The sequence below is a fragment of the Stenella coeruleoalba genome (genome assembly GCF_951394435.1).
Source record: "Stenella coeruleoalba genome assembly, chromosome: 10".
In the NCBI taxonomy this organism is placed as follows: domain Eukaryota; kingdom Metazoa; phylum Chordata; class Mammalia; order Artiodactyla; family Delphinidae; genus Stenella; species Stenella coeruleoalba.
The window spans coordinates 8,548,450-8,563,381 of record NC_137156.1 but is presented as its reverse complement, the minus strand read 5'-3'; the positions used below and the strand labels follow the sequence as shown (position 1 = coordinate 8,563,381).

Here is a 14,932-nt window from a genome sequence, read left to right as displayed (position 1 = left end):
GGTTATTAGAAAGGTCATTGGGAGGAGGCATTATTCTAACAATCAGTGCATAGTTAGGTTTGATGTCCACATACCTGAGTTTGATTCTTGCTTACTGCCAGCAGGCTTTGAACAAATTCTTTAACTACTCTAGCCATCAATTTTCACATCTTTAAAAATGAGGTGAAGACTTTTATCTCATAACTTTGTGGAGGAATAAAATGAGATAGACATTACATCGAGTGCATAACAGAGTGCCTTAAACATAGTAAGCATTCAAAGATGCAACCTGCTACTCCTCCCTCATCATCGTCATTGTGTATCTGGTTTTCCTTAACGAGACTTTGACTTCCCCACAGATTTGGTTTATTAAAGTGAAAGGCTGACACATAGGAGACACTCCATAAATGCTTTCAGTTCATTTCAGAAGCAGAAGAAAACAGGATGCTCTCCCTTGAGGAGCTTTTACTGTCTGCAGAAAAAACAGGAAGATGAGCTAACATGTCGAGCATGTAACGTGCTAAGTACTTTGCATGAGTTCTTTCATTTAATCCTGTGGTGCCTCTATAAGACACATGCTATCACGAAGCTCATTTTACACTTGCAGATACGTAGGCCCCAAGAGATTATTTTACCCAAGATCACAAATCTACTGAGTGACGGAGCTGACCTTCAGAACTCTTCGCACCTGGAGCCAGGTGCATAGACTTGCCACCTTTCATGCCCTCAGACTCTGATGCCACATCATTTCTTCCAGGGTCCACTCTAGCAAGGAACTGTGTTTCACAGTTTTCTTACGGAATTTTTTCTAACCATGTGTAGTTGTTTGCCCAGACCACCATAACAAAGTACCACAGACTTGGTGGCTTGAACAGCAGAGATTTACTCCCTCTTAGTCCTGGAGGCTGAAGTCCAAGATCAAAGTGTTGGCAGGTTTGATTTCTCCTGAGGTCTCTCTCCTTGGCTTGTAGATGGCTGTCTTCTTGCTGTGTCCTCACATGGTCCTCCTTCAGTCTGAATTTTCTGTGTCCTAATCTCCTCTTCGTATAAGGACACTGGTCATATGGGATTAGGGCCCACCCTAGATACCTCATTTTAATTTATTTACCTCTTTAAAGACCCTCACTCCAAATACGTCCTGTGATGCTGGGGGTTAGGACTTCAACAAATGAATTTTGGGTGGACACAATTCAGCCTATAACACCATCATTAGCATTACACATGTGTGTCTCCTCTTAGCTCCTGAAATCCATGGTGTAGAAATGATGGACAAAGGTGAGGGGTGGGGGAAGCAGGGGGTCTAATCTCTGCTTAGAAAGAGCACAGATTTCTCTTGGAATACCTTTCTGTAACCCCTTCTGCCTCCTTGCATGATTTTACTACTTCATCATTCCCTGCACCATGCATATGCACTTTATACTATTTGTCTCTGCTCAGCACCACCATGTACCCGCTCCATAGGTTGTGCTCTGCCCAAAGATGCTTGGGTCGGGGGTGAATGATGGTTGAATCCAGTCCTGAGTCCACTTTCCAAGGCAGGGGACACAGGACTACATCTTCCTAAGAGTGGGATCTTTTTCTTGACACAAAAAAGCACATTTTTCATCTTTAACATTCATCATTTGTGGCTCAATGCTAGAATTTCTTCCCTGTCTGTGGGTATGGAGAGAGACAGATAAAGACAGAAAGGGAACAAGTGGGGTAAGAGGGAGAAGGAGAGATGGGAGGGGGAGTATTTGATCTCTTTAAAAGGATCTTTGAGAGCAGATTCCTCTTCCTTTACATCATTGGGTGTTTAATAACTCCTAAAACAATTACTCAAAGAGAGAGAGAAATTTGCATAAATTTATTTTTAGGACAGTAAACCTGGGCCAGGGATGGCAGTGGAGGTTTCAACTTGAGAGTCTAAATTTAGATTCCTATCTGTGCTTCCCCATACCTCTAAGATTCTGCCTTTTCTCCTGCTGACCCCTAATATGCCAAGTCAAATTTTCAAGTAAACTCTAAACTCTGTATGTTGTTAAATTCTTCCCATTCATTGTCACTTTCTTCTGTTATTTAGAATCTCAATAAAGGAAAGAACTATAAGAGTCTCTCAGAAGAGTCTCTCAGAAGCAAGCGCACAAAGGAGCTTTAGTCCTCTGCCCCTGGCCAAAAGGAAGGGCTGCCTTCCTCTAGAGTCTCACTTAGCATCCTTGTCTCCAAATCCCGCCACCATCACTAGTATCTTTCTTCTTCCTTTGGTCCTACAGCACAAATAAGATGTATTTCTTGCTCACATCATGATGCTGAAGATCAAGTGCTTTCCTGGGCATTTTTGTTCTATGTGGAGACGAATCTGGAGAGGAGCTATTGGGAGGAACTGATGTCATGGATGAGGGGACATTGCTGATGCTCTTCATTCCTTTGTGTAGACCCAGCTTTTTGGCATCATTTTCCTTCTGCTTGCAAGATTTCCTTTAATATTTCTAATGGAGCAGGTCTTCCAGTGACAAGTTATTTCAACTCTCAGATGTCTGAAAGAGGCTCTATTTTACTTTTGTTTTTGAAAGTTAATTTTGCTGGGTATAGAATTTAGGTTGATAGTTGTTTGTTTGTTTTTTCTTTCAGGACTTTAAAATGTTGCTCCACTGTCTTTTAACTTGCATTGTTTCCAAAGAGAAGTCTTCTAAAATTCTTATCTTTGTTCCTTTGTATATAGTGTGTATTTTTTCCTCTGGTTATTTTTAAGATTTTTCTCCTTATAATGACTTTTTTAAAATTTAAATCTAAATCTAAAATTTTTTTTTTCATGGACTTTATCCCCACCACCACTTTTACCCCAGGTTGAATCTGATTATGATATGCCTTGGAGTCATTTTCTTTATATTTTGTCTGCTTGATTTTTGTTGAGTTTCTTGGATCTGTGAGTTTATAGTTTTCTACAATTTTAGGAAAATTTCAGCTATTACTTCTTCAAATATTTTTTTCTGTTCCCACCTTTTACAACTCCATTTACATGCAAATAGGGCCACTGGGGGTTGTCCCACGGTTCACTGATACTCTGTTGAAGTCTGTTAGTCTTTTTTCCTCTGTGTGTTTCATTTTGAACAATTCCTATTGCTAAAGCCCTCAAATTCACCAATATTTTCCTCCACAGTGTCTAATCTGCTGTCAGTGCCATCCAGTGTAATTTTATCTCAGACATTGTATTTTCATATCAAAATAGTTGACTCAGGTCTTTTTATTTTAAACTAGATTCCATGTTTTCCCTCAATATGTTTATGATTTCTTCTATCTTCTTGAATTTATAGATTGTATTTGAAAGGACATGATAGGGTTCCTTAGTCATTTGTGTTTCTTAAAAACTCACTGCCTTCCTTCTGCATTCCAAGTGCATTCTGGTTCCAGTGGGAAGTGTGCCATCCTGGGAAGGAAGTGCCCCTCCTCCTTCCCCACCCCCACCTTACTCAGCAATAGACATGCTTACCTTGTGTTTGCTTGGAGTCTTCCCTACACTCTGTCACAATCATGGGTCCTGTGGAATTCTGTGCTCATGGGGCATCATGAATGCTACACGTGAACGGGCAGCGAGGACCAGTGGACACCCATATATCTCCTGACTACTCAGATCACATGCATGCTCTGCTGACCCAGTGGACTTCGTACAAAACATGAGTTCAAAGATAACATTATTAAGGATTTCCAAACGGCAACAGCAGACTGTTAAACCAAGTGTGGGTCCCTTCTGTCAGCTGCACGGGTCACCGGCTAGCCCTCATCCCCAGGCTGCAGAGAGAGGGGAATGCAGGCACACTGAGTACCGTGAGGTGGGAGTCACAATTCTGCATCACAACCATGCTTTACCCAATGGGATGACCAGGGGCAAGGCTCTGAACTCTTTGGCCATCAGAGTCCTTATGAAACGCGTGTCTTGTATATGATATTTACAAAGGTCTTATTTCTACAATAGTATCATCCTACCAGAGTGAGAGGGCTCCCTAAAGTTCTTTACCGTGTTCGAGCAGGTCTTAATGAAGACCTAGAAAGAATTTAAAGGACACGCCTGCCCCTTTCTTTGGGGTTCCCCTGCTCCCATGGGTGCCACTTAGAAAAGTGAAAAAAACCCCACAGCTTTAGAACATATTTGGCAAGAGCAGAATTCTTTCTAGACATTAAGATAAATTCCACGCTTATTTTTCCCTTAAATGCTAAAGGTTTTGCAGGCTTTCCATAGAGTGGGTTTTAAGCCTGAGTGTAGCCATGGACACACACGCCTTTGGCTTCATCTCAGTGCCCACGTCCGCATGGTGTGGTCACTAAGGCTGCTGTGCCCCTGGACCTGCGGCCTGTCATGTTCCCTGATTTCCAGCTGTGTTCACTGGGCCTGCCTTCACCTCTGTTCTGCACGTTGCTGGTTTTTCCATATCAGGTCTGTGGAAGAACATAAACATTTCTCCTTTTCTGAACGAGACTTCCAGTGAGTGTGTGTATGTGCGTGTGTGTCTAACTTCCTAGAAACCAGGGCTGTTTTCTCTTGCCAGGCGCCACAGCGGGCCTTCCTGTGCAGGAGGTCATTTCAGTAAGGACTCGGAGCTTAGTAAACGGAGAAAAGAAGGTCATTCTCAGACAGGATGTTGGGAAGACGCCCTGAATGAGCCTTGCTGGGCAAGAGACGCCAACGGGACCAAGAATGTGGGCCAGTCCCCCAGGAAGTTATTCATGAGCCTGCACTGTATGATAAACAGGCAACCAAAGCCTTTTCTAAACAACAAAAATCACAATGCTCCAAATTCCAGAAAATCCTCAAACAATGACTGGACATTCCTTATCCCCCATTTGCTTATTTGTGTACCAAGTACTTTCAAATAGACCAGAAACTGGAGTCCTGACTTGGGTTTTGGAGCAGGAATGAAGTGTGCGAGAAATGTGCTGGCAATGGCCGTGCCTCCCCAGTGTCATTCCTCCTTTCAGGAGAGCGTGAGTCTCGCTCACTGTGCCAACCCTGTTGTCCGGAATCCCTTCTGCTTCCAACAGCCACCTTGGGCTGAAGGCCAGCACGAAGCAGCTTTAAGCCTGATCAGCGGGACAGGGTCAAAAGGCAGGGAGATGCTTCTGTGGTTCATGTTACCACGAGATGTGAATTGGTCAGGTTTGAAAGTCCTTCCGGAATAAACGAACAGACTATTTGGAGAACTAGAAATTTCCTGTGTATCTATCTACCTGACTTGAAAGTTATCAAAGCTCCTTGAAGGTACATATTTTTCAATTAAATTGTAACGTACATATGATTATATATGTGTATATATAATTATAAAATAATATTCTGAATATTATTACATAATTATTTTATATTCTGAATATTATTTTATAAATAAATGAAAATATTTGCAGAAAATAAAATGTTTCCACAGATAGTGATATGTTTTATTGGCAAGACCAATTCTTCACAAGAAGGAATAGAAGCACTCGTTTGTCATTTTTCTCACTCGTTCAGTAAAGTTGCACTTGAAAATTTTATTACAATCTTCCCTTCCCCACTCCACCTGCACACCAGATGTCCCTTTACCTGCTGTATTTTTTCTACAGTATTTATAACTTCTAATATACCACGCAATTTATTGTTTATTGTTTACCATCTGCTTCCACACTCCCTTCCCACCCTTATAACGTAAGCTTTCAAGACAACCATTTTTGTTGTTGTTTCCTTGTGTGTCCCAAGTACACGGAACAGTGATTGGCATACATGAGACACTCAAAATTAACTTTTGAATGAATGAATGAGTGAATGACTACATCTGCCTTACCTCGAAAAATCAAAAGCATCGGATATTTACACAGAAGCAACAAGCACTTCTGGTCAGTGTGAATCTAAATGGAAGGCTGGGTAGGTATTGGGGTGGCGGGTACACTCTGGAGGATGGATGACTCAAACTCACAGGCACGTAATTAAGATGTGACAAAAGAGGTGTCCGGGTGGGTATAGAACAAACAGGATCGATTTTAAAAGGACCAATGCAAGAACCTGAAACCACCTGGAACAAAACACAGAAATGAGCCCCCAGAAAGCCTGTGGGATCCCCACTCTCAGATATCTTTGAAACCAGTTATCTGAAGGGGTCAGTTTCCAGAGTGCCTGCTTGCAGGACACAGGCTGCACAGAAAGAGTCTTTATAAGCTTCCCATGCTCTCTTTTTCTGAGATTCTGTGAATTTCTCAGTCCATCCCAGTGGCAGGAATTCACACCACATCAAACCAACCCCCTGACAATGCTGGCAACACGACTGGTGTGAAAGGGACTCCAGACTTGGATCAAGGAGAGAGAGAAGAGGGTGAGGTTGAAGTCAGAAACCAAGCCGAACAGCCTGGGGAAAGAGCTAGGGGAGGGCTGGCTTTTGCTCTGCTCCCTTGCTCCGGATTCTACCAGACCCACATTCATTCTGCCGGGCTTTCAGCAGGTCTTTCCCTGGCAGCACTCAGAGTATCTCTGAAATCAACACAATGCATTTTACAGCTCCTTCCACAGACTGTGATGTGGGGATGGAGATCTTGGGGAGCCACAGGGCTCAAGAGCTGGAGCCGGGTCATGAGGTTGAGTCCCTGAGGAGTGAAACAGGGTGTCTTTTGGGTTGAGACCTTAATTCCATCCATTTTACTAAATCCCTATCCCACTCGTCCACCTGCCCAGCCCATAACTGATGCCAACTGTGTTATCTAGTCTCTCTTCTCTGCATTCCTTAGGTTGTCTATTTTAATAAGGCCAGTGAGATCCTTAAACCACCTTTGGGTTCTCTGAATAAGATGTACCTCTGTGGGGTTGTGGACGTGCATTCGTTTTCGTGTCACAAAGACGCATGTGAGGGCCTCTTTTGGCGTGGCTGAGCGGAGCAGAGCATGCTATATATTTCATGTCTTTGAGACAGTAGTCTTGTTAAGAATGAGGACCATTCTCAATTAAATCATAAATCACTATCCCACCAACAGCAACAAAACTCAATACAAATCTCTTTATAGGCGGAGATAGCTTGGAATTAAACTTGGAATTGAATTTGGGGAGGAGCGTCATTTCTGGCTTTCAAGGCAAGCTCAGAATGAGGCAGTACCACTTCCTGTTGGGGGCGCTTTCCACCTCGAAAGTGAACAGTAAGCAGGTAGATGACAGTTGTTTAAAATTTAAACCGTTTTGATCTTAAACCGCTTTGGTCCTGTCATTCAGCCCTGGCAACTGATGATGAGACACTGAGCTTGGGTCAGTAGCTGAGGGGGACTTGTGTTTGGAAAAGTTAGCAGCAGCCCAAAGACCCTCCTGCAGACCTAATGGCTTAATTCTTACTTTAATCAGAAGGCCCAGGTTTCTTGAAAGGCCTCTTCCTTTCCTTCATTTTTTGACCCAACTGGCTGCACTCATAGCTGATGGTTCTAAGCGCACTTCAGTGGCTGCCTCTGTCCTGACAGGGCAAGTGGCCAACTGGATCTTAAACCAGCCAGTAAACAAGATGTACTGGAATTGACGGAGGGTTGGTGGAAGTGCCTGCCAGGGGCAGGAAGCCGACCACGGGTGCAGAGTCGTTAACTCCGAGGTTAACTACCCATTGAAATGCAGTCTAAACCGAGCCCTGCCCTTTCTTCAGCAGGTTTTCATTAGCTGCTTGATCTGCAAAGGAATAGAGATACTGCATGAGATAAGGGCTGGGGACAGCCTGCCTTGGTTCACTGGGTTCTAGCAAGCTTGCCAAAAAGCTGAAGGGGGTGGGGGAGAGCATCTGCTTTTTAAAAAGAGTCTTAAATGTAAAATTAACGTACCATATCTTGTTTTAGGAACACACACGCCGCAGCAGCTCTGCTGCCATATTTCTATTTGAACTGTTAGCGTGGCTCATGTCACAGGCCTACCCCACCCTCCCACTGGCCCGGCTACACTGCATTCAACCGGGGCAGCTTCCCAATAAGCCCATTGCCCAAGGCCAGGGTACCTTGCTCAGAGCAAAAACTCCAAAGCAGTGGCTTCACTCCACTCCATCAGATGGCTTTACTCAATGTGGCTTTTCAAATTTCACTTTCACACCGATTTTACCCACGGTTTGTTTTCCTGGGAGGCTCAGGATTTCTTTGCAGATGATTCCCCAGGAGGCCTCCACTGTTTCCCCAGTTCTGATTGCTTTATATTCTATTTTCAGCCTCTGCACACAGATAACTCTTTTGTTGTGTTTGGAGCTGTCATGCTGACACGGCGTCCTTCCCCCTTTATAATGTCTGTCTTTCTGTATATTTATCTCTGCAGGCATGTAGCTCCGAAGAAAGAAGAGTCAGCTACGCGTTGATTCCCTGCAGCCTACTTGGCTGTTTATGTCTCTACAAAGCACTCGCCCCAAAAAGAACGTGTACAGCGCTAAACATCCCAGAAAACAAACCATCGCAACATCAGGTAACCGAGTCAGGCACACAGGGAACTCACAACAAATCTGTTTTTTCCTTTGTATGAGAACAAATGGTGCCCAGGAGTGCCCACACTCGAGTGGGAAAAGGCGGGTGTTAGGAGAAACAAGACAAGTGGTGTTGTGATCAGGATTTCTTCCTTTCCCAGAGCTCCTGCACCCGCCCTCAGGGCAGCCAGGCCAAGAACAGGAGAGGATTCTCCAGTGGAAGCCTCCAAACGAGACTCCTGAAGGTTCTGCCCCGGAGTTCCTGGAGGTGGTGGTGTGTGTGGATCTGGAAGTCCTGTCTGGCTTCCGATGAGTCCCTTGTAGTTATGCTACCCATTCCAAGTTCCTAAAATAAAGGTGATTAACAGATGATTCCAAAAGGAAACTTCTGGAAGCTGACAAAAATGGGCTGCTTTAGGCTCTGAGGAAGAATGGGGTTTTGTGCTGTTGTATTCTTCCACAGGACCTTTTACATAGACATGATGAAATTTTAAAAGGCAAGGCACAGTCTAGGTAGTGTAGTTGTGAAAGATGCTGGGGCCCTCCTGCGTTGAACGACTAACCACAACAGAAATCAAATGAAGAACCAAAGCACTGATTGTCAGCCAGGTGTCCTCCCCTCCCCACACCTCCTTTCCCTCTCTTTCCCACTTTCCCAGCCAACTTAAATCATCCCGGTGTTACTGCTGTCTCCAGGGGTTAAGGTTTCTCTCTCAGGGCTACTGTTTTGGGCTGGCCTCAGCCTATCAGTAGAGATGCTATCAGCTAGGAATGCCTGGGAGTGCTCACCTGGGCCCCTGCTACTGCTAGGAGCCCCCCGCAGACATTTCCCCACGGAAGCAGCAGTTGAGACTGGACCAGCCCTTGTGGTTCTTGTTATGATTGCAGGGCACACCTCACTGACGGCCACCAGGGAACTTTGAAAAGCCAAGGTACCTAACTCACAAGTCCTGGGGGCCAACAGCGAGGTCGTGGGGACAGAGAGAGAGAACACACAGACCAGGGGTTCTGCCTTTATCGGGGTCGAGGGTGAGGCGCCTAGGGTTTCGTGGGCTCACTCTTTATTGGTGAATTTAAAACATGAGTGGGAATTAAAGCACAGGAAGGGGGAAGCACGTGACTCAGATGGCCAGCAGTGTAGGTCACCCAGGGCTTTCTACCAGGGGAGCTTCATGGGTGGGGCGGCCTGGCTCTGATCTAGCTGTGTAGCTGGAGAAGTGTTTACTCCAGATGGATGTCTTTGAAGTGGATGCCTCCGTAATCAAAAGGTTAATGTCATGCACTTAGAAACAATAAAAATGCTGATTGTCTGGCGCTCACACCACAGCTACCCTGTGAGAAAGCATCACTTCAACCCCGAAGGCCAGTCCCTACCACCTGAGCACTGTCCTGAAGCTGAGCCTTGTGTAGGCAGCCTGCTCACCTCCAGACAGTGTCCTACACATTCAGTTCTACCCACATACGTGACTGGTCGTTCGTCTAGCCACTGTCTTCATCCAGGAGGGCGAATTCTTGATTCTTCTGTTGCTTTTCTCTGTCACTTCGTGCTCTGCAATCTTAATTAGCTGATAATGTGCTCTGGCCCAGCTCTCCAGGGTAGGATCCAGGGGTGACCCTTATCTATATATCTCTTAGACAACCCCCAGCTTGGATGGGGGCAGCCCAAGAGTTTGGGAAATTCACAGCCTGGCCCCTAACAACCCGAGTGTTACTGTGGGTGAGCGGTCCTGGGCTGGAACCTCCTCAGGACTTTGAATTTCAGCCAGGATCCTTGAGCCTCAGCCTGAGTGAGGCCTTCAGGATGGTGCTTGACGAGAATGGTCTCAGAAGGGAACCAAATCATTTTCTCTCCTGGCATGAGAGCTTCTCCCCAACCCTGACTCCGCAGCCTCCCTCGCAGAAAGGCTCAGTCCCAGGTGGCAGAGAGACCCCAAGAATCAGCCCTTGGTGTCATTTCTAAACTGTAGTCCAGACTCAGGATCCCATCAGCCTCTCTGGCACTGGCAAAGACATTAGCTGCCTGGCCGTTGCTAGTGGAACTCACACAGGAATCCCCAGAGCAGCTAAACACTGCACGTGTGTTCAGATAAGTACAGCAGTGACATGGCCAAGGTCTCCCACAGCTATAGTCCTGATGCAGTTGAATGTGGCAGCATTTATCTAATGCCTGTTACAGGCAAGATGGTTTGGCCATCACTAAAGGGAGTAAAAAACCAACTGTTCCAGTAATGAAGATTGATACCATACGCAAATAACTATAATAAAGAGCAGGGTGTTTATGAATAAGAATGTGTGATTACAGACCCAAATAAAGTGCTGTGGGAGCACAAAGAAGGAAGCAGTGACTTCCACTGGGAGGGGGAAGTAAGAAGAGGGAGAGGATCGAGGCTTCCTTCATCTGGGCCTTGCAGGCAGCATCTTGAAAGGATTCTTACTGAGTGAGACCAATAAAAAGTCCTTCAGGGTAGCTGTTTCCCGTGGTTGAGGCAAATGGTAGAAGCTCATGACACCAGAGTTGCATATGTTATTTTATGGTGATTTGACAGTTTTTGAGGAAAGAGTGATATTCAAAATACTTCAGGAAAATATCTAAAAGTGGAAGTCTGTGGATTGATTGAATGAGGGTGAGACTGGAGGTCTCGGCAAGAAAAAGAAGGGCTATAAGAACAAGGGATTTTTTTTTAAGATTTTTTTATTTTTATTTTATTTATTTTGGGCTGCATCAGGTCTTAATTGCAGGTCTTAGTTGCGACACGCGGGATCTTCGTTGTGGTGCCCAGGCTTCTCTGTAGTTGTGGTGCAGGTTCCAGGCGCTCACGGGCTCTATAGTTTGAGGCACGTGGGGTCTCTCGTTGAGGCATGCAAGCTCAGTAGTTGTGGCGCACGGGCTTAGTTGCCCCACGGCATGTGGGATCCTAGTTCCCTGACCAGGGATCAGATCTGCATTCCCTGCATTGTAAGGCAGCTTCTTTACCACTGGACCACCAGGGAAGTACACAAGAGCAAGGGATTTTTGAATGGGAATGACAGAAGGAGAAGAAGACACAGATGGTGGAGCCAGTGTGAGGGGGTAGCAAACTAGAGGAGTCAGGTGTGACATTATGGAAACTTAGGGAAACAATACTGGCGTGGCTTTTGCTGACACAGCAGCACCGGAAGAACAGGAAGAGATAATCCGTTCAGTTTGAAACCTGTCCAGTATGAAGTGTCTGTCACCAGGGGATGCCTAGTGAGGTGAGGATATGCTTGCAAGAAGGAATGAGAGGGGCGAGGCGGCAGAAGTCACCAGACTTTCCCCCAAAACTCACCCTGCCCTTCAGGCTACCCCTCCTCACATCTCCTCCTAAACACAACTTCCTTAGGGAGAGCCTTTCCTCACCCTCCCTTCTCGCATTCTGATTTCGGTGTCTCTGCTGGGTGCTCCCGTAACATCCTGTACCTCCCACCTCACAGCACTTAGCACGTTTTACTGTGATCGCTGTTTTAATTTTATGGTACAGAACTTGGCCCACAGAAGATGCTTAGTAAATATCTACTGAATAGATGAGAGGAAAGAAGGGAGGGAGAGAGGAGGAAAGAAGGGAGGGAGGGTGGGAGGATGGGAGGGAGGGAGGAAAATCCGAAGTTCAGAAAAGAAGTAACTCCTAAAAGTGCCAACTTACATGTTATTCACAGATGAAGTCAGAATAAAGGGGAAGAAAGACAAGAGAGTGTTTGTGGAGGAAATGGACTCTAAGCCAGGACAGAACCTGCATGTTTGGAAAGGAGGAGGATGGGGAGAGGGGACGAAAGGAGGAGAGACACACACAGTAAAGGAAGCACAGTGAGTTCAAGGGTTAGAGAAGAATCACGACGGAGAAGGACCACTGCAAGGGGCAAACGGGAGGCTTCAGGCCTCGGCCGGGGGTGTTACAGTGCAGCATGGAGGATGCGCATAGTGACCACAGGGAAAGAGGGTTTCGGACTCGACCTCCAGGAAGCCTGTGGTGGGAGTCGGGGAGAGAGTGAGGATGGGCCCATGCACACCTGGGCTGAGAGCGAAGGTTCAAAGAGGAAGCACCGGAGGGGTAGGAGGATGTGACGGCAGCTCAGAGGAGAACGGGCCACAGACTAGTCTCCACTCAAGGAGACCAGGGGCTATTCACAACCTATGTGGAGAGAGCCACTGGGCCAGAAAGAGAAGACGCATGGTAGAAGAAAGCCAGTGGGTTTGTAGGAGGACTCCAGGTCAAGGTCAGAGACAAAGGGCGTTGGCCTTGGAGAGGAAGAGGGGGCAGGAAGGAGAGAGGGACAGGCAGGGAGAGCAGGCAGGTGAGAGAAGCGGAGGGCCCCCCTCGGATGAGCCAAGGTTATCTGCTGAGTGAGGGAGTCTGGTAGGAGGGCAGCAGAGGTGGGACTGGGTCTTGGCAGGAGTGAAAACGGTGAGGAAATCCCTCTCTGGCTAAATAGGAAAGAATGTTGATGCGTGGGAGGCCTGGAGCCCACAGAGCCCTTAAGATAGCAGCACGCAGGCTCTGGAGGTGCGTTCCTCTCCAGCAGCCCTCAGGGGTCCAGGGGAGAGGGAGCTCGACGAGATTTTCCGGGCAAAGGAAAAGGCTTTGCATCCATTCCAAGAATGGTGCCAAGCAGTGAAGTCAGACTAGTAGAGCAGCTGGGACGACCAAGTCACTGCCTGCAGGGATGGCCGGCCCGCTCTGCCACCTCCACCTGGTGACCTGTCTAGTTTTCACCCCTGCAGCCTGCTCCCTCTATCCAGCAGTGAGTATCCTGGGAGTCATGACCCCGGTCGTATCTGGGGCCAGCCTAACCGCAAGAAAGAGCAGGGAACTCCCTGCAGGAAGGTACAACTGGGTGTGCACTGGAAATACCTTACTACTTTGCAATTGCTGCCTATTTCACTGTTGGAGATGAGCCTTTGAAATCGCAGTGAGGAGACAAACACAGCAAAAAGAGGGGCCATTCATTGTGGTCACCTGTGGACTGGCTTAGACTCATGCTGACTCCTAAAAATTAGCCGATATCAGCTATCCCAGGAAATGAGAGTGGCGCAAGGTCACTGGGACAGGCTATTTCGGAAGATAAGAAAGAGGGCAGAAGTGGACAGGTGCTGCAGTGAACTAGACAGCAAGACCCCTCGGGATTTAGGGTGAAGGGAAGGAAATGGAGATGCGGAGCCTACAGAAAGAGGAGGTAGACTGGAACCAAAGCAAAACAAAACCCTGTATGCTCCGTAATTTTACTTGGAGTTGACTCTTTGGGGGGCAGTGGAGTATTCTGAGAAAAAAAACCTATTATCAGAGAATTTTGCAGAACACAGAGTGGGATTAGCTCAGTTTCTTCTGTCAAAATCCACGCAGGTACAACGGAATAAAGTCAGGGAGTACTGGAGTGAAAACAGAAAATACAAAAATCAAAGGAGGTCTGGATTGGGCATCCAGACCTGCTGGCTTATCCTGCACTCATGTCCCCTTGGGCAGACAGTCAGCAGGTTTCTGCAAGCTCCTCCCTTTCTCCTGAGAACTCAGTTTTATTGAGCACATTACATGTGCTCTCTCATTTAATTATCCCAACCACCCTGCGAAGCAGGTACTATTGTTCCTCCCATTACACAGATGGGGAAACTGAGGCCCAGAGAAATTTAGTAACTTGTCCAAGGTCACGCATAGAGTAAGTAGCAGAGTCCAGACTCAGATTCAGGCCAATATGACTGAAGTCTGTGCTCTTAACTGGAAGCTTCATCACCTCTCTTTTCCTGGAGACAGTAAGGAAAATAAGAAGGAAGAAAGGGGCAAGGAAGGAGGAGGAGGGAGGGAGGCTGTATGGGAACATTTTGAGAACTGAGAAATGGTTCTGCAGACACATTCCGATAGGCAAGGGATGCAGTTATACCAGATGCAAGCGCAAAGCTCCAGTACCAGCCAGTCCAGAAAGACGAGCTTCTGGGCACACAGGCCCCCAAAGTGTATACCACAGACTTGGATATTTTTACCCCTGGCTTATCCCCCCACCTTCCTGCCTCTCTTCCAAGTATTAGTAACATAATATTCTATGATAATTTTTCCTTTTAAAGGAGATACTACTCTTACTAAAAGGTCAACCACCGAAAAATACTTTGCTCTGATTTTCCATGAGCTTTTCTGCATGACTTCTTTGCTTCAAGTCTTACCTGGGAGAAACAACTGGAACATTTTTCACCCACAGAGAGCCGTTTTCCAGGCACTGGTGCCACGGTTTCTCTTCTCCTTGTTCCTTCCTGTTTTATCCCCTTTGGTCTTATCAGTAACTTTCAGAAGAACCAAAAGAAAGATTTTATTTTCAAAGAGAGAAACATTGCTTTGACATTTAAAGGCAAAGGCCCTACATTCCTTTTTAGTAAATCCCTTTACAAAAGCAAAGGCAGGGTGCAGTTGTGCGTGAGTTATTGAAATGAGAGTTTTGCTTGGGGCAGGTCCTCCAGGTGCCACGGAGCACCTACCAGTGGACAGCTCAGCAGCTGTGCGCCAGATAGAGAGCTTTGAGAGGTGCAGGTTTCCCCTGCAATCCACAAGTAG

The 14,932-nt window shown here is 46.4% G+C and overlaps 1 protein-coding gene across 1 annotated transcript in view; it reads left to right on the top strand.

Annotated features, from left to right (window-relative positions):
- The window catches only part of LOC307192365 (uncharacterized protein), a gene marked incomplete at its 5' end in the record, with an annotated part of 61,964 nt that extends 53,119 nt beyond the window's left edge, over positions 1-8,845 (top strand). The window contains 2 exons of the mRNA XM_079933200.1: positions 8,240-8,383; positions 8,543-8,845. Of these exons, the coding sequence (XP_079789326.1) occupies positions 8,240-8,383; positions 8,543-8,731 (333 nt within the window). The 3' untranslated portion in view covers positions 8,732-8,845. The remainder of the gene's footprint in view (positions 1-8,239; positions 8,384-8,542) is intronic.
- Positions 8,846-14,932: the final 6,087 nt, after the last annotated feature.